The sequence below is a fragment of the Ornithodoros turicata genome, chromosome 5, assembly GCF_037126465.1.
Source record: "Ornithodoros turicata isolate Travis chromosome 5, ASM3712646v1, whole genome shotgun sequence".
Classification (NCBI taxonomy): Eukaryota; Metazoa; Arthropoda; class Arachnida; order Ixodida; family Argasidae; genus Ornithodoros; species Ornithodoros turicata.
In genome coordinates this window covers 45,114,613-45,138,284 of record NC_088205.1, presented here as the reverse complement: position 1 = coordinate 45,138,284, position 23,672 = coordinate 45,114,613, and the positions used below count along the sequence as shown (strand labels likewise).

The 23,672-nt window shown below is 43.8% G+C and overlaps 1 protein-coding gene across 3 annotated transcripts in view; it reads right to left on the bottom strand.

Moving 5' to 3' along the window:
• The window catches only part of LOC135394422 (tumor suppressor candidate 3-like), a 118,822-nt gene that overhangs the window by 60,923 nt on the left and 34,227 nt on the right, over positions 1–23,672 (bottom strand). The window contains exons 8-11 of one of the 3 annotated variants that reach the window (XM_064625155.1): positions 23,109–23,172; positions 18,583–18,657; positions 14,700–14,790; positions 10,214–10,379 (exon numbers count right to left, since the gene is read on the bottom strand). In XM_064625155.1, the coding sequence (XP_064481225.1) occupies positions 10,364–10,379; positions 14,700–14,790; positions 18,583–18,657; positions 23,109–23,172 (246 nt within the window). In that variant the 3' untranslated portion in view covers positions 10,214–10,363. Of the gene's footprint in view, positions 1–10,213; positions 10,380–13,880; positions 13,909–14,699; positions 14,791–18,582; positions 18,658–23,108; positions 23,173–23,672 lie in introns of those variants that run through there. The other 2 variants (XM_064625156.1, XM_064625157.1) reach the window with 2 other exon arrangements.

Here is a 23,672-nt window from a genome sequence, read left to right as displayed (position 1 = left end):
AATGATGGTCAAGTGAGCGAAATATGAAGTGACGCTGTGCTGCCCGCAGTAGTAGCCCGGTGCCTCCTTGGTAGCGGTGCTGCCTTGATGGATGGTGGCGACGTGGACGACAAGGCATAGGGCTAGGAATGACGTTCAGCACCGATGTGGACGATGGGGCGATGGGGACGCTGTGCTGCTCGCTGGAACGTCGGTGGTCCGAGGGCGGGAGCTGAGCCATCACTGGGTGGTGCTGTCACTGGCGTCGGTTCTCAACGGGGCTGGGGGCTCCTGGTGAGGTCGGGTCATCTTTGGTCTCGTAGGTCTGTCGGCAGGTCGGGGCTGGGGTGTCGATGGCCAGGACAGCAGCAGGTCGGTCGGGGCGAGCCCGCACCTCCACCAAATGATACGGGCAGCACAGCGTGGCGATGGCAATGATTTAATGGACAGAATGATAATGCGCGTGACATGAGCCGCGTGAGATGAGTCCTCATTGTCGTCGTCACAATATCAAGGTATACTATGTGATTATCTGTGTTTCGTCCGCGCGATCATAACAGAGAAAGGGCGCATATCAGTCAGATAAGCGAGGTGGGGACTGGCGTAGTCTGTCTGACGCTGTTACTTTTTCTTCAGCACTCCCCGTTGCGAAGTAAGCTCAAGAACACGTAATTCAATGGTGGATAAGGGAGTAGAAGAGCGTCCTTTTGGGCTTCACCGCTAAAAGCCGCGACAAAAATAGGTAAACCGAAACCAATAAATTACTGAAACAAATGACCGGCTTCGGTGGCAAATTTTTCTCTAAAGGGTGTCCACTGAAGGTCCCACAAGGGGTAGCACCCATTTTAATGCCGACGGCGCCCTGCCTAAGAAGTTATGCTTTTCAAGAAACTCATTTGAATTTTTATTTAAATAATGAGCGCCTCCCACTCATTCACACAGCACGCAGCCTGTAGGTGGTATCGAAGAAAGTTCTTCGATTGGTGCACCCGTTCGCGAATTATTTAGCTCGGGGATTTAACTGAGACACCCTGTATATACGTACAATATATGGTTAGAATATAAACATGTACGGTATGTATGTGTAAGTAACAGCTGATATAGTGCTCACTCTGTTTTATGCCCTCTATGTGCCGGCTTTATGTGTGCAGACTTGAGTGAAAGTGCAGCAAGAGACGCGGACAGGTGGGTTAAAACATATACAACAGGAGGCCTGCAGACGCATATATTGCACCTTTAGTAATGCTCTTCTTATACCATTTGCTGCAGTTTGCGGGATATAAAAGGGCGTTTTTATAAGAATTCACCTGTTTTGAGCGAACAAATGTGTAAAATGATTTACTGTGCAGTAACCTCTGTAGTTAACTACTCGAAATAGTTGCCACTACATTTCTGCAAGTAGCTGATAACTACTTTTTAACTACAATCAGGTAGTTTAACTACATGTAGTTAACTGCTGGCCATCACTGGTAGCATTTACTATGTTATCCATAAATTTAATGCAGTCCAACAATGTCGTTGGATTCATTAAATTATTCACATTAGTAATATAGCATGTGTGCTTTAAAATTAAGAGTAATTATGCCTGCTTTATTAGGGGCATTACCTGAAAGAAATGTCCAAAAAATGTCCCTCCCTCGTCCGCTTAACGTCCCTATCGATATCTTTCGGACGTCTCAGAGGACTCCTCCTTTCTCTCACTTTAACATGTGTGGGTACATATATTGGGCGAAACTCGGTATCTCCAGGATATCCAAACATGCAGCTTCAGACGTACATCGAATATTCCTAGGACAGCCGTGTGTTGTTGGGCTAGATGTCCTGTCGGACGTCAGAGAGGACTTCTTTCTCTCACTTGGACCTGTGAGCGTACATATATCGAACGAAATTCGTTAACCCCAGGATATCCCAACATCCAACTTGTGACGTATATCGGATATCCATAGGACAATCTTGTGTTGTTGGAGAATAGGCCTGCCGGCGATATCAGCCGTATAGAGCTCGTTGGCGTGTACCTTGTGAATTTTGGGAAGTAAATAGAAACGACCTGAGCCGGTGTTTGATGGGGTATGGTATATATTTGAGGTCATGACGTGTGATGAGGCTTTGTTGGTGGAGGTCCTGTATGGTATGGGGGTTAGAGTCACTAAATAAGCTTCGAGCCTTGTTTAGTGACGTGGGCTATAAGAGCTGTACTCCTTTGTTGGGTCGTGATCCAGTTTGAGGTAGTGTGCGTATTGCTGAGTTGCATATGAGCTCCAAAAATGTACTTATCTGTGGGCCAGACGACGATACTCCCACCCTTATTTGTGGGCTTAATCATCCCTGTCGACTAGGGTTTTGATGTCGCGCGGTGTTTTAGTGAGGTTGTGACTACGCGAGGTTTGGGTAATACCGCCAAGGATTTCGTTGCGTACCTTAGACAGAACACCATCTCCCACGGACGCCCGAAATAGATCCAAATGTTTATGTCCGGAAATGAACCTCCGTGGGACTTCCCTCAGATATTTATGGAGGGATATCTGTAGCCGTATATCCGCAGGAGGTCCTGTCGCGGCTGTTTCACGGATAGTCCGAATCAGCTGTGTGATGGGATGCTGTATGGATCATGTATTGCAAGAGAGAGGAACGCGGGACGGTGTAGCACTGCACAAATTCGACTTTTCATGGACCAACTCACTTTCTCAAACCGAATGAGTAAGAAACACAGACGTTATCTCCATGGACACTTACTACGCAGAGCAATTCCTCATTTCAATGTTGTTTGTGTACGCAATCGAACGGAACTTAGACATCTCACCCTTCATTTCGCCTCACAGTCACAGGCGAACAGTGCTCTCGAATGTGTAGAAGCTGAATGTCACTTCAGTGAATGCCTACAGTTGGCAACACGAATGCCACTTCATTTCCAAAGCTTTTTTGCTGAGTGGCCCAATCACTTGTTGTTGTTGTTTTTGCTTTTTTGAAACACTGCGCTCATTTTGCATGATGGGAAATAAAGCGGAGCAACAGAAAATGAAGCGACCGGCGACGGTGGCAGATGTTAAAAAATGGCAGAAAGACGCTAATTATCCTACTATAAAGCGTACACTGACTTCTGAAAAACAAACAAGTATCATTCGCTTGAGATACATATGTTACATGCTGTTACAATAAATTGCAATAAAAAACACTATGCATTTTGAATACGTCTCTGTTAAGGCTGATAATCTTGCTAAAATAGATGTGGGCGCATGTGCTGTAACAGTCCCATACATGTCCCTGCTATGACCTCTGAGGATCATAGCAGGACTTCCACAGGATACCAAAACTGCCGCCACGCGGACCTCCACAGGACATCCTGTACACGTCAATTCCCCAAAATGGTCATATCCTGTGGACATCCGGATCTCCACCTCAGGATTTCCGCGGGAAATCCATAGGAGAGCATTGTTCCCTCTGGGTTCAGGTCTAGTGCGGAATCTCGGACGTGATTTGGTGTCCAAGTTGACGATAGTCGGAGGTCGTCGTTATTTTATTCTGTTGTGACAGCGAAGAATTCTCTAAGGCGTAGTCGTCTCGCAAAGTCTGATATGTCCTTGAGGATTTCGCATTCATTAACAAAATTGAGCGTGTGGCACAATGTTAGTCTTTTGTAGTTCGTCGCTGGATAGTGAGCGTACGTGAGATGTCTTGTGAGCGTGAGATGAGACAAACTACAAGTGAACAACTGCCTTACCGGCCACAGAACCGACACCTCCAACAAGCTACCCAAAGTAGTCACCAAACACTTTTAACGTTCCTGGTCACGATTTTGACAACATTGAATAATGTATTCTAGAAACCACGGGTTCAGATCCACATGCAACAGACATATGATAGGGAGTGTTCTCATATACAAGTTCTACGCCCTTCACCCGTTCGGTATTAACAAATCACAAGGCACCCTAGAAACACTTCACAAATAAAATAAGCCTAGACCCCTTTTCCTCCTACTATTCTATCCCCTTCATCGGCTATCTTCACTGTTATGCTTTGCAGGGTCACTACTTTCTTTATTGAAATTATATTAAAATGAATAAATGGATGAATAAATAAATATGTATGTTTAAAAAGTATGCTTTGAAAATTTCCCCACGTCTATTAACCTCTTTATCTTTCGGAATGTTCGCCTGTCTGTTGTCCCGTTTTGTCCCGTTATTCGTTCATTTCATTGTGAAGTTCGCATTTTTGTAACTGGTCTGGTGCAAAGATGCCTTCATTCATGTAATCCCCCCCACACTCTAACAACACGGCTCATTGACCTCGGGCGTAAAAAAATTGAATGGATCTTTTCTTCCCCGATGCTGTCGACCCACAATTCGCATGAAGCTGCGTAAACCTTTAAGATGTTGTCCTTAACCCTATAAATATCATGCCAGTGATGAGGATAGTGCCCAGAAGAACAACAGTCTCTGTTCGAAATATCAGTGGCTCTCCTCCTGAAGCACTTCGCTTCATCTTAAGAGGCTCCGGAGCAAGATGGACAGAGCGAACAGAGCGTGCTCATTTTAAAGAGAACTTCACCACATTGCACGCTGTAGGCGAGCCACTGCATAGATTGCCTTTATCTGTTCATTTGGGGAAAGCGCGGGGCATGCATCTTTTTGTGACAACCAACATAACTGCATAAGTGTCACAAAAAGGTTTACGCCTACCATTTTCAACAAATCAGGAAAAACGAAAGATGTCATTAGGGATGACGGCTGATTTGCTGCGTGCTATGCGATGAAGTTTGTCCTTGCATTGGCGAATTCTGCTGGTTGTGCAGCATAGTGTGCCTGTGTAGATTCAGCCTAAAAAACGAACGAAGAGAGAACGGAAGGACCAATGAAACACAACGTACATTGGATTGAAGTAGCCGCATGACATGCACGCTCCAGCCAGTGTAACGTTTCCTGCACTAAAACGACCGTACAGAAAGGATAGATGTGAATAGAAGACGCGATGCTGAAGACGTAACGAGAGTAAGTGTAAAATATTACTCACTCCTTTTGAGGTTAAAGCAACGATAAGGAGAAACGCGACAGTAAATGCTGGCGTTTTTGCAGAGCATCGCATCTGTACAGTGTCTGTTCAGTATTGGGTGTAACGTCTTCACCCTTGCGTATTTCGTTGACAGCGAATTCCAACTGCAGTGGCAAAGTATCTCGTTACTTTTTAGAGTATGCAATAGTTTGAAGACTGGGTATTTAGTACCCTACTCAGTTGCTTTTTTACCCGGTACTCAGTAACTTAAAGGGACTATCGCATCCGGGAACGCATGTGTGATACCGATAGGGTAATATTAGTCACCGCTTTATAGTCAATTTGGCTAAATTTCTTTTCCGAAAACAGATTACATATTAAATAAACGAGATTTAAAGGAGCTAGGAAAGGACTTTAATCACTAGCATTTTTTTGAACCAAGTGGTTAATAAGCATATTAAAATGCACCATGCGAAGTAATACTATCAACAGGTGCATCAATATCGCAGAATTCGATTTTGAAAATCGCGACCGTGCGCAACGGTGGCAATACCCGGAACGAGCCGTCGAGCCGCTTGCGTCATTTTGACGTCAGGAAGGTGGAGCCCCTGATTGGTTTCGAAGAACGTCGTCTGTTTTCTACTCGGAACCCCGCTGCAACGGTGGAAGAAGTTTCTTTTGCTTTTTCTTTGGTTTATCAGATACAGTAAACGAAGTCTGGTCTACAGACACTGTTCAAGGTTACACCGTGAGATTGTAGAGGCCTCCTCATTGAACTCCCCGAGCGAAGTCAACCAAAAATCGGTCAACCTCTCCCCGCTTGACCTTGCTTCCCCTAAAGCGACCTTCCGGAGTAGGTGGATTATGAAAATAAACTTCAGGTGCCAGTTGAACGCTGTTCTGTCCGTGTCTGTGTTTTGTATGCTGTTCGTTATCGTGGTGACTGTTTCTTGTTGTGTTGTTGGTGGCAACACGTATAAACACAGTGCGGCACTAAGCGCTGCTTCACTTCACGCCTCGAAATGATCGCTGCATGGCTATGACCACTAATTCCGTCCGCTATGTCATTATATCAATATACGCTATATCACTAATTCGCTATGATCACTAGTGCCCGTCACTTTGACTAGCAACTTTGTTAGCCATTCAGTTAATTCCTTATTCAGCTGGAGGAGTGTTCTTGCCCATACGTTGTCAGATACAATCCAGTGAAATCTATCGCAGTATGCCGTCGCCAGCACATTGTGGCATCAGGAGTTGAACATTCATTGCCTGAGTTACACACCAATATAGCCAAGCAGTGTCATAAGACCACCACAATTTATGGTCAACTTACCAACCATCGAGCTATACGAGAATTGGCCGATGCAGACTACAAATGTGGACGACGCAGACACGCAAGTTTGAGTTCATCCGTGCTCGGCGCCATTTGTTTTGTCACCATATAGTGCATCAGTTTTATCCACCATATAGTGACCGACAACGCCGGTTAAGTTTGCGTCCGACGACATATCAGCGTGCACTGAAACAACACGTGACTAGCGTAAATTTTAGCTGACTATAAAATGCACATGTTGCGCGCGGAAAACTGCCAACGGCAAACTGTGACTAACCCACCCATAATATTGCAAGCACACAACTAACCAACCAACATGCCGCCCTGCTAAGCCAAATGGCTTCTAAATGTGTCTTTCGTTCGCTAAGGCGACTTGAACACATATAGAAAATTCCTGAATTTGAGTGGTTAAATAGTGATGTTATGTTCTTAATCGCGGCATGACCTCTTACGAAGCAGCATTTCCCCTTTTCCTTGTTTCCAGAACATGAATATCGAGGTCCTCCCTTATTCGTCCCTTGACAGAGAGAAAGCAGGGTGAAAGAAAACGGAAAGAAAGAAAAGAAAACCAGTCAGCACTGACCCGGATAGAAGCGCGGTCGCCGCTTTCAACTTTTATTACGTCACCAATGACGTTTTTTTCTTTCTCCTCCTCGTTTGACCCGGAGGAGCGAGTCGAGTGGGAACACGCGCGGCGATGTTCAAGTGTCTTTTTTTCTACGAAAAACATCGCGCACATAGAAAATTTTCGTGTTAATCGTCAAGTTAAGTTACCTGTTTCCACAACGCGTTCGGAACGGAAAATTTTTGAGATGGCTTTCAGAGCTCCTTTAAAGGTTCGCATTCCATCTGCAGTCAACACGATGATGACGTAAGCAAGACACACGAATGGGAGCGCAGCGCAGGCGATTGTCTCCGAGGTCGTCTGGTTGGCGTTCGCATCGCAATATACTAAGTGAAAAGCCCTTGGTAAATACGGGGGGCTGACTTCCGCTTACCAGTGTGAGACCTGACGTAACCACGTTGCGTGAAACACGGTGTTACGCTCCTGGCTGTACGAACACGTTCAACGCTAACCAGAAACAACATTCCGCGAGCCGATCACAGAGAAGACGCCGTCCCCTAGCATTCCGGCTTGACCGCCCGCCTGTCGGTCGGTCGCCAAGGCTACCGAGGTCCCTCTAGCCGCTCCATGATTGGTCACCTCCGCGTCAAAGGGCGTGCAGTGATTGGCCTCGTCAGTGTGATGTTTCCAGAGAGGGAATCCCGGAATGCGTCGTCTGCTCTTGCCAAGTTTTATATCAAACTTCACAGGAACAACACCGCCAATTCGCGTCGGGCTTTCGGCGTTATTATCAGTGATGAACGCGGAATAAAACGGCACTACAGTTTCGGAATCGACCGGGGCGGACGCGATAGTCCCTTTAAATACTTCTTGTGAGTACCGTGCACAAGCCTGGCAATAGGTCAGCTCAACGTGTGCAGGTAATGAGAGTTTATCCACACACCCTATTGTACCCTCAACCACTAGAGACACCGAATTTCTACTCAAAATCACAAAACTCGGGCTCACCTTTTGACAACCTCAAAGGAAGGCACTGTGCATTCCGAACATCAGACACTCTTTCCGTGTATTCTTTGTCAGCGCTGCTAGGGTGGGGCTCTGCTCCAGCTCTGGCTGATTAAGCTACGTTACTTTTAAGCAAGATTCGAACAGCAAATGTGTACATGCATGCAAGCAGATGGTCTGCTTACTGAAAGGCAGGCATCTCTCTCTCAACCTTCCAACCAGTTTCCTCAGAATTCTACTTCAATTTCACGAACCTGCAGTCTATTCCGAACTTTACACGTAGCAGCACTAGAGCTTTTGAGAGTGTTAGTTCATTCAGCTCGAGTAGTATGTCCAGAACGTCCAGTGTGGTATGTCCCTCTTGGTGGTCAAAAATGCAGTGGCGTGGCTCTCGCGACGTGATGCCCATTATAACGTGAGCAGGGATCCTAGTTTTCAGCAGCAAAAATGTCAGAATTCCGTGCTAAAGTATGTATAATCAACAATTAAGCATAATGCTGGTCCAAGCACAGCGTGATACTAATCCTACCCTGTCACATCTCCCGACTTGAACGCTACATAGATGTTCTGTATACCCCGTATTTGTGCCCTGAAGGGAAACACACCCCTATAAAGCATAAAAATATTACGTGTTCTCGTAATTCGTATTGAAACTTGAGGCTCTGAACAAAATTCCTAGTTTGTTGAATTTCAGCACTATATCGGCAGAAAAGTGCCAGTAAGCTGCACTAGAAAACTACACGCTTGGGCATCGCAATTTGAAAGTGCACGCAGATTTGTAGGAACAAGAACCGTTTCAAAAAGTATGGGTTGTTTTGCTTCTGTACAAGGTTCTTGCACATTGTTGTTGTTCACTTGCGAGATTACAAAAGGCTACAACGATTCACCATAAAGTTTAGCAAAGGAATGGTATTTCATACTTGGCGAAGTGTGTAGCACTATTTTTATCAGCAAAGACCTAAGCAAATGCTCACTTATAAATTTCCAACGCCGTAAAACCTCGCATCACTTCCAGTATACCCTTAACAACACCCCCATAACGCCCTCTAGTACTTACAAGTACCTCGGCGTAAATCTTTCAGCGGATTTGACATGGAATAACCACATTGATAGAATAATCTCAAATGCTAACCACACCCTAGCCTTCATCCGATTTAATCTTAAATCGGCCCCACCTAACTTAAAACGACTCACGTACCTAACATTAGTTCGTCCTAAACTAGAATATGCATCATCAATATGGGATCCTCAGCAGAGGTACTTAATATGTAACATAGAATCCATTCAAAATAGAGCAGCACGATTCATCTGTAACGATTTTTCTCCTAATACATCAGTCACTGCTTTCAAACGCGAACTTAACCTGTCGTCGTTAGAACAGCGCAGTCTTATCTCACGTCTATCTCTCTTTCATAAATTCTTGCATAAGATTCCCTCACAACAGTGTCCGATTCGCCAATCCACTGCCATATTCCCCCGCCTTGATCACCCAAATAAAGTCGACCGCTTTTTATGTCATTCTAATGTTTTTTCAAAATCATTCTTTTGTCGCACCGTCCTAGAATGGAATGACCTTCCGAGCAACATCGCTACAATAACACAAACTCAAGAATTTCGTAATGCCATCTCTGTTCTATTCTCATAGTTATTATTCGGTTACCTTTCTACGTGTTTTGCTTGCGTACAGTACCTCTTAACATACTATAACGTATGATCCATTTTTCATTGTAGCTTATGATGTTGTTGTTTCTTCATGCATAAACTTTGTTGTATATCATATTATCTCACATTACCGTGGCATTGTATTTTCACTATTTTTCTGTACTAAATGTGGTTTACATATACTCGTGATGCTGTTTCTTATTGTAACCCACTCCCCCATGTAATGTCCCCAAGGGACCTTTGAGGTATTCTGAAATAAATAAATAAATATGAAACAAAGTTCACGTCTTTCAGCACCTAAAAAATAAAGTCAGCCAATTTCGGCACTGGAATGCCAAACCTCTGTTCCTACATGACAAACAGAATCCCAGGATAGAAGAGAACAAAAAATAAAATAAAATAATCAGATAGAACAAAGAAACTCATCCCTGCACCGTTGTTGGAGCTTGTCAGCTGAGCAAAGAACTTCCCCCGTCCCCAATAACCCCCTCGCACATACTTACAAAAAAAAACATTCTGATATGGATCTATTTTATATGAATATGCATGACAGCAGTCAACTGATAAGGGTGTCACACCCCACCTCAATTCACCTCAAGATGAAAATCCTGTGCAAATCCCTGGGTTGAGCCAGCAAGGAACCATAGCCTGTGCCGTAGAATCATATCAAAAGCATGAAGAATACGCTTGTGGCTTTATTACGAGAAAACACGAGTTGCAATGCCCTATGTACACAAAACAAGATCGATGGTGGTGGACTTGGATAAGGGTGTGTGAACCTATCCCGAATGACACAGACTATGTCCAGCGCTGCCCAAACTGTCCCTCCTTCATTTGAACAGGAAGCTGGAAAGGACAGAACGACCAAGGTCAGATTTGGTATGGAGTACAAAAACAAAGAATAAATGGCCACAGCATGAAATGGGAAGGGGATGTTTGGGGAAACGAGGAAAGAGGATTCTCTAGAGACTGACTCTGTGCGATCCATACATGTAGTCTGATAACAGTGCAACAGACAGACCAAGCCAGGGTTTCAATGCAAAGCACATGCAGAGCAGATCATTTTATAATATAGGAATGCAAGTCTCTGCCTTCACCTTGAACTTGCGATTAAGGAAGCTTGACCGAGATGAATCCTTTCAGCCACACGTCTCTTAACTCAGCATTTATCAGTACAGTGCATTCCCGTTAATTCCAACTCGAAGGGGACCGAAGATTTGTTTGAAAAAAGCAAACTAAAGGGAGCCACTCTAAATGGGGGATTGGTGCACGGACATCGCACACAAGCTGCGTTGGAGATGCGCCATGGCTTGCTAGGCCTTGACGCACGTTCGCGGTCACGCCGTGGCTGAAATATAGGAAACTCATTCTTTCCAAAATATTTATTTACGGGCAAACATCAAAACAGCTTAGAGCAGAAAATAATCTTATTCACGCTCGCGTTAGTTTCTCCAGCCAAGACTCTATAAATGTCATCTGCGACATCAAGCACAACCCAATAGCGAACGCAAATAATCGCCAACCCAATTTGAGGAACTATCGAATTGCTGCCTTTTTCTTGGCTGCGTAGTCCACAGGAAGGCTCTTGATCCCCTTAAAAAAGCTAGGATCGGCTGCCGTGCTGACAACGAGTAAGTAACATCGTTCCGTGCCGGTCACATTTGCGCGCACCAGTAACGGTGATATGGTCCTTGCTCCTGTTTCTTCCAGCATAAGTATCGCTTTTATGAGAAATGAACTTACATGCAATCACTAAGTACAGAAAGCATTTAATAGGTAAAGGTGTTCGCGACATGCTAGCAGCGCGCGGTCGGTGCCCGATAGCCGACGCGTAGTTAAGAGCCAGGTGCGGCCAACCCCTGCACATGTTCATACGTTCAAATTACTGGGCGTTTTGCCCTATTGAAATATGCATGGCTTTGCTGGGACACGAGCGTCAGTTCAAATTATCCGCAAGTTTGAATAAAGATATTTTTTGAATTAACGGGATGGCAGTGTAGTGCGCATAGTGGGCACCTATCACAAACGGAACACTTGTGTATCTGTGTTTCTTTTGCAGCTCAGTCATGAGCGTTCATCGGCTAGCCCAACACCATCCTCATGTGTAGTGGATTCCGAATGCAAGCTTGTGCTACGTAAAGTCTGTAGCTTAGGGCAGCCTGACATAACTGTATAAAACAACCCAATGAAGAACATGAAAAACCAACATGAACATGGGCAACAATGTGATGCAACTTTTATAGCTGACTTGGAATGCCCAAACCAAAGGACAATCAACATAATGTGATTTTCCACAATAAAATGTTCTTATCTCGCACACTGCACTCACATCTGTTCTATGGGGCCTTTATCTTTTATTTTGCAAATGTGTAATGTCATTATTCTTGTTGTTTCTTCTATGGTTCTATTGTTCCTTCTATATGTTAATCATCTATGCACTGATGGAGTGTCTGAAACTGTTTGCCGATGACACCCTTATTTACACAGTAGTGAAATCTAAAGGTGACCAAACTAACCCACACAGGTGGTCTGGGTAACATAACTAGGTGGTGTGAAAAATGGCAAATGTATGTGAATGTTAAGAAAACTGTCGCAATGTCGGTAACCCGCAGGAGGCAAAAGTTCACATTTGACCATATGCTGGATGGGGCACCTCTTACACAGGTACTTACTTAGGTGTATATACATTCAATTGAGCCTATCCTGCACATTACACTTAGAAAAACTATAGAAAAGGCGTACAAGAAACTGTGTCCGCTGAAACGCTCCTTTAAACACACGACTCCTGAATTCAAGCGCGTTGCATACAAAACATTAATTATTCCTGTCTTGGAATATGCGAGTCTTGCATGGCATCCTCGCCCCATTAGTAGAATTTCAAAACTACAAGATACTCAAAACTAAGCTCTGTGATTCACATATAATTCTTACAGGTCCATAGCACTATGCAGTTCTGTAACCATGTTCCCTGCGAACACACAAATAGATTTAAGCTCTTGCACTGCATTCAGAATGACTTATCACAGTACGTATATTGTGCCATTCACTGGAAGAAGTCTATGTCGCATTCTTGAAGGCACCTTATCTGAATAGAATTTTCCAACAGATTGCTTCCGCTTCTTTTTTCCTCAAACCAGTAGGGACTCGAACAATCTACCTTTTCAAGTCACTTGGACAAACACTTTACTGCTTTTCTTATTCACAGTCTCATCATATATTTCTTACAGTCTGACTGAATTGTTGTAGTGTGTGGTGTTGCATATCTGTCATTGTCTCTTTACATTCTTTATCTTGTATTGTAACATCACTGTGCAATTGCTAACGAAATACTTATGAAAGGGTGAGCTAACATAGTCTATGGTACTCCGTACTGAAGTACTGTTTTTTTTCTTCTTGTTTATATTTCCTGTCTTGACTCATATTCTGTAGATCCTAAAATCATAGTGCAGTATTCTGTATCGTGTTATTTTTGTTTTGCTTTGTATCCCACCAACTCTCCTGTTACAGGGGTAGCAGTATGGCTGAAATAAATAAATATTCATTGAGGGACTCGTAGTATATTAGAGCACCAGGACGAACCTTGGGACTTCTAGCATGCTAGCCTGAAAATTGATGCTGAACTACAGAATATGTAAAGTGATGTTTCTGAAGTAGGTAAACTGTAGACAGCTAAAACGTGATTCAAACGATTAAAGTCATAAAACCATACCAGCAAACCTGACAAACTCAAAACTCAGGAGATTGCCCACAGCGTGACATGTGTGTGTGTGTGTGTGAGGGGGGGAGTACAGGCTATGCATTAATTTTGTGCACTTGAGATATCATTGCCACCAACTGTATTTCGATTCCTCTATGTCATAGGTAGCCACTATGGGGTGGAGCTGCGACACGCTATCGTTCCTTCCGTCGACCGCAATTGCGAAGATGCGTCGTCAATTGGCTCTCCAACATTGTACTTTTTCGCGGACACAGCTATTTCACCAATGACGAATGTGGTCTTCGTCTGTCTGTACCTGTAGTGGTTTGCTTTATCACATTTTAGGAACATCTTTTGGAACAGCGGTCGCACGTGGTCGTTTACGCTCCACGACAGGTTGTGCTCAACCAGAAAACCCGTGAAAAGGCACTAAGCATGTGCGCGAAACACATAGTATAGGCATTTCTTCTACTGTTTGTAGAGCACCATCGGAGGAAATGAAACTACTGTGACTGGACTGTGGACAGGACGAGAGCACATCTTCTCGAGACACACGCACAGAATGAAACACACGATCTGCTGTCACCTCCAGCCATGGATGGTCATGTGTCACGTGGCCATATGTGGTTCACTGCTCACCTCTTTACCCGTTTGTTGAGATTCTGTCACCGCAGCCTTCTGCAAAAAACGTGTTACAGGCTATCTAATTCTTCAGGAATACATTTAGGCAGCTTTTAAAGGAAAACAAGAGAAAATAGCCAAAGGCCCCAATTTTCCCGAGAGATTGAAGGGCTCGTCCGTACAATCGGGAGACTGAACGAAATTTGCGAATCTGTGAGACATGGCAGGTACGTAAAAAGAACAAAGAACAAAGTGCTGATGGTGGAGCAATGTGTCTTGTTTGTGTGTTTGTGATGGCTCCACAGAAAATTACGAACAGGCCCAACCCACTGTGCTGATTTAACTAAAAAGTGCTTTTTTGTGGTATTAATTTTATTTCACAACAGGATCAAGTGATATGCTTTAAAAAGCTTTGCATTAGTTTCAAGCTGCTTTGTTTGGAAGATTTAACAAAATTTAGCACAAGGGGCATACTATGTTTCCTACCATATCTACCATGGATAACAAAAGCATGTCAATCGCCTAGCCGTAGGTGAAACATAAACGACACGACAAGCATTCGAAGGCGCATAATGCTTTTCACTAGGAAATTTCCCTCTTTGCTCTGCCAGATAATTGGTACTGCGTGCTATAGAGTACAGGTTTAGTATCATACCAGAGCAAGATGAGGCCACAGTTTCTGACATCTCTTGTGTGTCTCATTCATTATTGGACATTATCTCCTTGTAGTGCTATCTAGTATGTCTTCAACTACATCATGTGTTTGCAATGCTGATGAACTCCACTGAAAGTTGTGCTCCGATAGAACACATCAAAGAGGAAAGAGCTCTTTCAAAATTCTTTGTTACCTGTATGGATAACCATGAGCCTTGGATCGGAATATTGATAGTAGAAAGCTGAAGAAAAGGGCTACCAGGACTAGACCAACGATTGCCATGACTGCAAATACAAATCAAAGTATAAGCAATCCAACTTCATATCAAGGCACTGTTATAACCAAGTATGTACCTAACTAACATACGACACGCAAGAATATTCAAAATTTCAAGCGGTTCTCATCTCAACTGAAATAATTATTAGCCCAATGCACTCAACTTTACCATATCAATCTGTGTAATAATTGCTGCTTTTCCTTGCTTTTTCTGGTGTGTGATGCTATTTCATAAAGTTCAGTTCCCAGGTTTCTAAAATTTGATCTTTACATACATATGCTGGGAAAGCATGTAGCAAAATAAAGACATTGCAGCATGCTGGTATCCTCCACTTTGTTGTGGCATGCCTGCGCAAGATTACCGCACCTCCCCACACCACCCCACCTCCCTGGAAGTCGCTATGTTGTTCCAGCCTCAGAACATCAGTTCTCTCATGTTCAACACTTGCCGCTCGCATCGATCCCGTCGTATGATTGTGTGTATGAGTGAGAAAAATGTAAGAGTGAAAGGGGGAGGAGTGAGACAGAGTGGTTGTATTGTCCCTTCAGATGACGCGCCCTTGGAAGTCGCTGGGAAGGTGTGTTAGCTTAGCTCAATTGGTAGAGCCCTGGACTGGAAATCCAGAAGATGTCGGTTCGAGTCCTACAGCTGGCTAACCTTTTCTGTGACTTCCATCTTTCAAAGCGTAAATTTGTTTCGTCCAGGCTGGAATGCTCCTCTGGAGATCCGAAGGCTATTTGGCGTACCATAAATAGGGTCCTGTCAAGGAATACAGAGAAAGCGGCACCTGGTGCGTGCCTACTCTCGCAGGATAGAGTTAAAATCAGCAGTCCAAAAGATATTGCAAACATATTTAATCATTACTTTTGCAACGTCGCTAGTCGTCTTAGTCCACAGACTGATCCACCTGCAGACGTCCCTTTTCCTATCTGTAACCCCACATCCTTTTTTTGACACCTACAAGTTGTTATGAAGTGATGTCTATTATTGACGGTCTAAAGCCACTAACGTCGTCTGGACACGATGGCATATCTTCCACATTTCTTAAAAGGTTTCGTAACTACCTTTCTCAACCACTAGCAGAATTGTTTAACGAAAAATTTTTCTGCATGGTGTTTTACCCGAAGAACTGAAGATAGCTAAAGTGTCACCCATTTATAAAAAAGGGAATCGATGTGACACTTCCAATTATCGTCCTATTTCCTTCCTTCCAACTGCTAGTAAGGTGCTGGAGAAGATAATTCTGCAATGCTTGGAGAGTTTTTTTTATTCAAACCAGTTGCTAAGTTCATCTCAGTATGGATTCCGGAAAAAGAAATAAACCACGCTTGCATTAATTCATGCGACGGAAAAAATTAGAATGAATACAGAAGAAAAAAATATTGTCTCTGGGCATTTTCGTTGATCTAACCAAGGCTTTCGATTTAATTAACCATAAAATTTTACTTCAGAAGCTAGATAGATATGGCATTAGAGGCACCACTTTAACATTAATAGAAAGCTTTTTGAGCCAACGGAAACAGTATGTCATTCAGTCTGGCTGCAGTTCCGAACTCGGAATGCTCTCTATGGGTGTTCCCCAGGGTTCAATATTAGGTCCCTTCTTATTCCTCGTCTACATAAATGACCTCCCTGACTTTCGTTCAACTACTTGTTTCCTTTACGCAGATGACACGACTATTTTTGTAGAATCTAAAAACCTCACAACACTATTTTGTAGAGCGAGCTCTGTTCTTGATAAGTTTAACTTGTGGCTATCACATAACAAACTTGTTGCTAACTTTCAAAAAACGTCGTATGTGGTTTTCCGACTGTCTCACAAGAGCCCAGATTTCACTAATTTGCAGCTTTCCTTCGGAGGGAATATCCTTTCTCGTGTTTCTGTCACCCGGTTTCTGGGCGTCTTTTTGCAGGAAAACTTATCCTGGCACCATCATATTAACCATGTGCAAAGTAAAATCTCCAGTGGATTGTATGCTCTAAGCAAGCTCAGGAACCTAGTCCCAACTAACATACTTTTAACCATATACTACGGCCTTGAAGTTTACGGCCTCACAAATAACTCTAATCTGGGCCCATTACTTTTTGCCCAGAAGCGTGCGCTACGAATTATCCTTTCTGTTGGCCGTCTGAAGTCGGTGTCGTTCGCTTTTTCTCTTTTGTCTGTACTTAATATTTTCGATCTCCGTGATTATAAAGTTGCCCTTCATATGCATAACTTTTTCTACAGGTCTTTTAACAGACAACAACTTAATTTTCAAAATTTTGTTCCACCATATTCCCTACGGAACGTGTCGCATTCTCTTCAATGCCCAGCCTTTTGCTCTAATTTCGGTCATTTCTCCCTTTATCCTTTTGGAACTAGGTTGTGGAATGAACTCTCACATAACCTAAGGTCAACAACTAGTTTTCTCGCTTTCAAGCGCTCTTGCAGATTACACTTTCAACAGCGGCATTAATCTCTTTATATAGTTCAATGACATGCCCATTTCTTCATGTCTGCATGTCCATTACTTCATTGTAGCAACCTACACCCTTTGTGCATATTGTATGTATTCACGTGTGTCATCTTGTATATTTCCTTGTCTCATTATGTGCGGGCTGCTGCCTTTGCAATGCCTCTCCCTCATAAGATGTTCAATTGTATTTGGATAACGTGTTTTCTTGCAGGACCGTTTAACAGGGTTTCCCCTCACGGTCCCTTATCTCAAGTGTGTTCCTGATTTTGTGTAGCACTAAGCAAATAAACAAATAAACAAATCCTGATCTATCCTGTATGCAAGATACAGGGGGGAAAAAAGCTTTAAAGCAGCTATATTACATGTACTGCCATTGCTGCAATCATATTAGCATGTTTTACAGTAACAACAGCAATAACAGTAGTACGATAATAATACATTTGGCCCTTGACTTTTGCGAAGGACTTCCTTGAAAGTAAAAATTTGTGAACATGAAGCCACTTTTAAAAGCAGTCAATGGCTGTCATTATGGCAAGTCCATCTCTTTTCCCTCCTGTTTGTCTCCACCCTGTTACCAGCAGCTGTAGTGAAGGCTTGGAAACCATTCAAAGCATCACTCATAATTAGGGCCTGACTTTTTCGGGTTTTATTTTTGGCCAAATTCGGGGGGTAAATATCGGGCGATATTTTTCGTTCGAAAATTCGGGTGTATTCGGGTTAAATCCCGTTACGGCATATTCTGTCATCAGGAATTCGGGTGTATTCGGGTGATTTTTTTTTTGTTTAATAAAAATTTGTCTTAACATGGAACTAATGTTTAGCAATGTTATCAAACTTTATTTTAATGCACGCTTATGATTGTGCCACGCGACCCGGATGTTTTCGGGTAGATTCGGGTTAAACCGGAATTTTACAGATTTCGTTCGGGGGGTAAATATCGGGCGGATACGGGTTTAACCCTAAAAAGTCAGGCCCTACTCATAATGCACCGTTGACCCTATACATGGCACACAGCTGTTTCTGCACCACCTGTCTGAAATATTGAAACTATGCTATGCAGGCAACTGTAGATCCAAAGCAGCGGTAGGCACTGCTCATCCCTTTAAATGCTTGTTGTGTTTGCCAGCTTCTGCAATCTGAGAGGGGATCACAGTAGGTGCTGCTTTCGCTTTCCCGAATTTGTCTTCTCAGACTCTCTAAAGAAGTCTGGTCTTGTGAAACAAAGGGGTGGAGGGAGGTAGAAACTTGCAAATAATTAAATTCGCGAAAGTCAAGGGCCACCTGTAGCAGTGTTTCACAGTAAATTGATGACAATGGAACAGAAATGGTCAATCACTCACTTTTTCGTTTTTTGGAGTCCCCCTTGGATTCTGCAGCTTCATTAATGAGGATCATTCCAAAAACAACAGCTGCATCTATGCATGTAAAGTCAAGGATTTCTCACAGTCCCTGCACATTTAATAAAATACACAACGCACACAAACGTGTAAACCACAATAATATATCTACGGGTTTTTTCATTTGTCAGCTGTTTTCTTCCATTTCTCAGGTGGAGGGTATGTACTTCCATAACAAGCCCCAATGCCACAGATAAACTTTCACAAGTGTTTGCATGTATCTTCAAAATATAAACTAGTTATACCTTAGTTTTTTTCCATAAGCCAAATCCTTATGAAGTCAGGTGTTATAATGATGAAGCTCACCATCCTGAGTGCTCGTATAGGGATGTCAGATGCACAGCCACTCACACAGTGGCTCTGGCACGACACTGCTCCAATGTGTTGCCCTCTTCCGCGAATGTATGACGCCAAGGGAACAGGAACTCTGCGCTTAGTCATCGCCTCTTGACCCACATTCATTTGACACTTTGTTTTTGCTCACTTTGTGCTCAGTTTAGTGTCCGCCATCCATTAAATATATGCTGCTGCATTTCACGCAATCAATGTAAAGCAATACCCATCATCAACATAACAGCAGAGACTGTTACAAGAGTCTTTCCACACGGTTGGGTAGCCCGCTTCAGAGTGCCCGCTACCATTTTCGTTTGACCAAGGACGACAGTTTGCTGACATCCTGCACTTTCTAGGCACATATCACATACGCACTAACACTTGCCATCCGCAAGTAAATGGATTACTTCAACGTTTTCAGTCCTGTGAAGGCTGCTCTCTACTGTGCTCAAGACAGCTCACCTTGGTTTGACACCCTGCCTACTGTGCTCCTCGAAATCTACACCAGTGTGCAGCCCTTACAGCACTTCACTCCAGCTTCCATCCAAATTCTTTGATGCTGCCCCTTCTTCTGATCTGGCTGATGCGTCGTCATTTCTCGCAAAACTTTGTGCGACCATGCTTTTACGGCATCCACAAAGTCATACGTTCGTCACCCGGGATCTTCTGGCATCCATGCACAATTTTTGTGCAGCATGACGCTGTCACACACGCAATGCAGCCACACTACAACGGCCCCTTCCTAGTCTTAGAACGATACCCCGAGTTGTACCGGCTGTCCATAGGGTCTTGCCCCAACTCAGTGTCCGTTGACACTCTAGAACTGGGCAACATTGGTGTGTCGACACCACGACCTACTCTATAAGAACACGACCATGACACTTGCGCCTCTCTCCAGCGCCGGAGAAAATGTTTCTCTTAGTGGCCGCTGCAAGGTCGCGGCGCCACAAGTAACCCCCACAGCAGACGCCGCTCCACGTGTTGATACGGTAGTTTTCGTTCCTGACTTGGGTGCCTGTTTCTACCGTGTGAAGTTCTGGTTAGTCGTCCATTGAGTGGTTTGTGATGGTGTACTGCACCGTCCCACTCTGCAAGTCGAAGCGAGGAGTGTCGGACCCGAGTATTTCGTACCGCGAAAGGTCCTGAAGGTGTCGAGTGTATGCGCAACGTGATTGTAATGAAAAAGCAAAGTAGATGTGGTGAGATTTCTGCCAAATAGTCAGCAGACAAAATTAAATGGAATAAAAAGAAGTATCTGTTCAGTTATGTGTGCTGTGTTCTTTGTAAAACTTTGAATTAAAACCAACTAAAACTGCATGCTGTCCAGTAGTGACAATGAAATGACAGCTAACATACTCATTCGCAAAGTCAAGTAACTACGGGTCCACGCTTAAACTTTGGAGCACGATCGCGCATGGCAATACAGCCGCGTATATCAATTACTACATCGTTTGTGGCGCTTTATGGCCGTGATGCTTTTGCGCCACAAAACACACAATCACTCATCTCAGTTCAACTTCGTATTATCAAAGTATAATCAAACGTATTATCGAAGTTATCGAAGCGAAGGGATCGAAGTATGTTTCATTGTCTACAAGAGCGTACAGTTACGTTTTGACGTAATCAAAATATACAGCTATACATTTCTCCCAACATTGAACAAGTTCTCTCATCCCGTCAATGAAGAATTCCGGCCGTACGTTCCTTGATCCAAGACCTCACTTGGTGCTTCACTTCATCATTCGTGGTGAAATGAATGGCGTTAAGGTCCCTCTTTGAATTCGGAATAAGTGGTAGTTCCAGCTTGCAAAATCTCGAGAGTATGGGGAGTCCGGTACGACATCACAGGAAGTTCGCCGGTGACGTGCGATGTGTGTGTTTCAACGTTATCGTGTTGCAGGAGTAACGCTTCAGCAACGACTCGCTCCTTCGATATGCATGGCTGGTGTCATGCGAAGATCGCTTTCAGTCATTTCTTCCAACTGCTTTCGACCTTTGTCATCATCAGTCACAGAAGCTGGTCTATCACATTCTATTCGACCTATCTATATATAGTCTAGTTTGGAGCTCGATCGCGCACGGCAATACAGCCACGTACATCAATTACTACATCGTTTGTGGCGCTTTATAGCCGTGATGCTTTTGCGCCACAAAACACACAATCACTCATCTCAGTTCAACTTCGTATTATCATCGGTTGAAGCACAGTGTGAAGCGATGAATGTTTTACCAAGGATATTCGTCAAATGGGGCCCCCCGGGATACCACATATCCTGTACAAGCACTGTCAGAAGCAAGGCGGCTCTAGGTGCGAAAATTCATGTATTTTTTGCATAAAGTAGAACTAACTTGCGTTAAGCGTGCATATTAGACGTCTTTCGCATCAGGATACACGAAGAACGCGTAGACATACGCACAAACCAATGCTAATAAACATTGCCGATATTACAGCAGCCGTCTCCCGTTCGCTCGTGTCGTGGGGTGCGCACGTGGCGCCCCTAGCGAGCATGTTGAGCGCGAAACCGGTTTTCCCCGCTTCGGGCCGCGGACAGCGGACCCATAGGGGGATCGGCGAGTGTCATGGTCGTGTTTCTATAGAGTAGGTCGTGGTCGACACTAGCCGCTTTCACCTTGCCAGCCGAGCTGGATCCAGAGACTCCCACAATCCACCACGCGTCGGAAGAACTCCTATACCTCCTTCCATTCCTGCAAGAAGGTATCCTGGAGCCCCTGCCTGTACTGTTTCTGCCACCCAGGCTTCTCACGCTTTTTTTTTTCATGGGGGAGGGGGTGTGATGTGGCAGCCGCACTGCCAATGTTCATCACAGTTCCACCTGTGCGCGACCAAGCGTGAGAGCCAGCTAGTTCCGCTTTGGCCTTCTGACCACTTTGTCATTAAAAAGCTATCTCTCTCCTCGTTTACTTGTCGCCTCAGTCCCAACAGATGCTTTGAGGGGCTTGATTACAGGATGTCCCCCCATCTCCCACTCCTTCATGCTGTCCTCTCTCCATCTGTCCACATCTGTACACCGTTCATAGCCACAGTTGCTTTGCAGCGCTAACAGGGAATAATAAAAACGAAAAACGTTATGGGCCTCTCCACACAGCACATTATGCAGCTGGACGCACTTGAGCGTGATGCTATGTAGCAACTACCAAAAGCAGTCAAAGCTAAAAAGCTATTTCAAATATGTCAAACATTGGTTTTTCCAGCATTTTTCGTAGTGTGGGATAGCTCGTGGGATAATGCACACTGTGCAAATTTCATAACAGGCCCCTGACTTAGGTCAACCCCCCTACAGCGACATACCTCACATAACGATTAAATTCGTGATTACCATCAGCACCACCTTATGCTGGTTTTACTATACTTCATTAGTAGATGTTGCAGTAGCGAGAAACCAAGAAGCCTTCTCCAAGGCAACAACCACAATTCAATGTTGGTTAAAGCTGTTATTAACATAGCGACGACACTGTGGAGGCTTCATTATGCCAAACACTAAAGGTTTGGGCAAATGGGTTCCATAGTAACATAAAAGCGTGTTTGCCAAGCATCTTTAAGTATAAGCAAGTGTGTCCACAGCAAGTAAGCACAACAGTTACTGACTTTGTGTTTGTGTCTGTCTTTTGGTGTTGTGTGTTTTGTGTATGCATCAACTTCACCAGCTCGCTTGCTAGCCATCTTTTCGTTACAACAGTTACACTTTGTCAGAAAACCAACTAGCAGTATAAAGATATGTACTAATATAATGATTCTCATTCTGACTTACTGTAGGCATCTTGCTACAGTTTTTGGAGGGCATAGATGAAATCCTGTCAAATACCTGCAAAACACTTTTGTGCACTATGTACAGCCAAACCTCAATATAATGAAACGTTATACAACAAAATTCGTGGTACAGAGAAATAACTTCATTACGAAGATTAATTCTCACCAGCTCACCACCTCCACCAGCTTTCTCACCTCTCTTTACGTTCTATTCCCTGCCTCACTTAGCTGCCACATCTTGTCGGACTCGATAAAATGATATATTCTGTGCAACATAAGAAATTGTGTTTTCCATGATTTTCTTTTTTACGAAGTTCGACTGTATTGTATTTCTACTGTGTACTAGTGCTTCGAATGGAAAGGATACTGATGACAATAATGATATATGTTTCCACAACCAGTTGTCCACCGCTGCTACTGTGAATGTAAGCCTGCAAGGCAAGCAAACGCTTCCATTATTAACCTAGACCCAAGGTACATGTTTGAATACCTGTACAGCTGAGGGCAACAACACCAATGCCCAGAAAGTCATTGTAATGAAGATATTTCAGTGCTTATTCTGACTGCACCATGTTCATTCACCTCTGGTACACAAAGACAGCAATGTTGACAAAATTATGTGCAATATCAACCAGCATATTTTGTGAGGAATGTTTGGAATGAACTTAATTCATTAAGTGTGAAAAACCTGCTGTGGGTTAATAACCTGTGTGCCTAAGTAAGAAAGAAACAACTCAAAGGACGACGGAAGCGAAAATAAGCTGCAAAGCTGTTTACCTGATATTGCGGTGTGTACCAAAACAATGCGAAATTCGAGTTAGATTTACGTATATTAGTTGAAATGCCGCCATAATCGCGATATAAAATTCGGCCGTGGAGCACTCTGAGCCCCTGGTGAGCGTCGCCGTGCTGCCGTAGCAGACCACAGAAG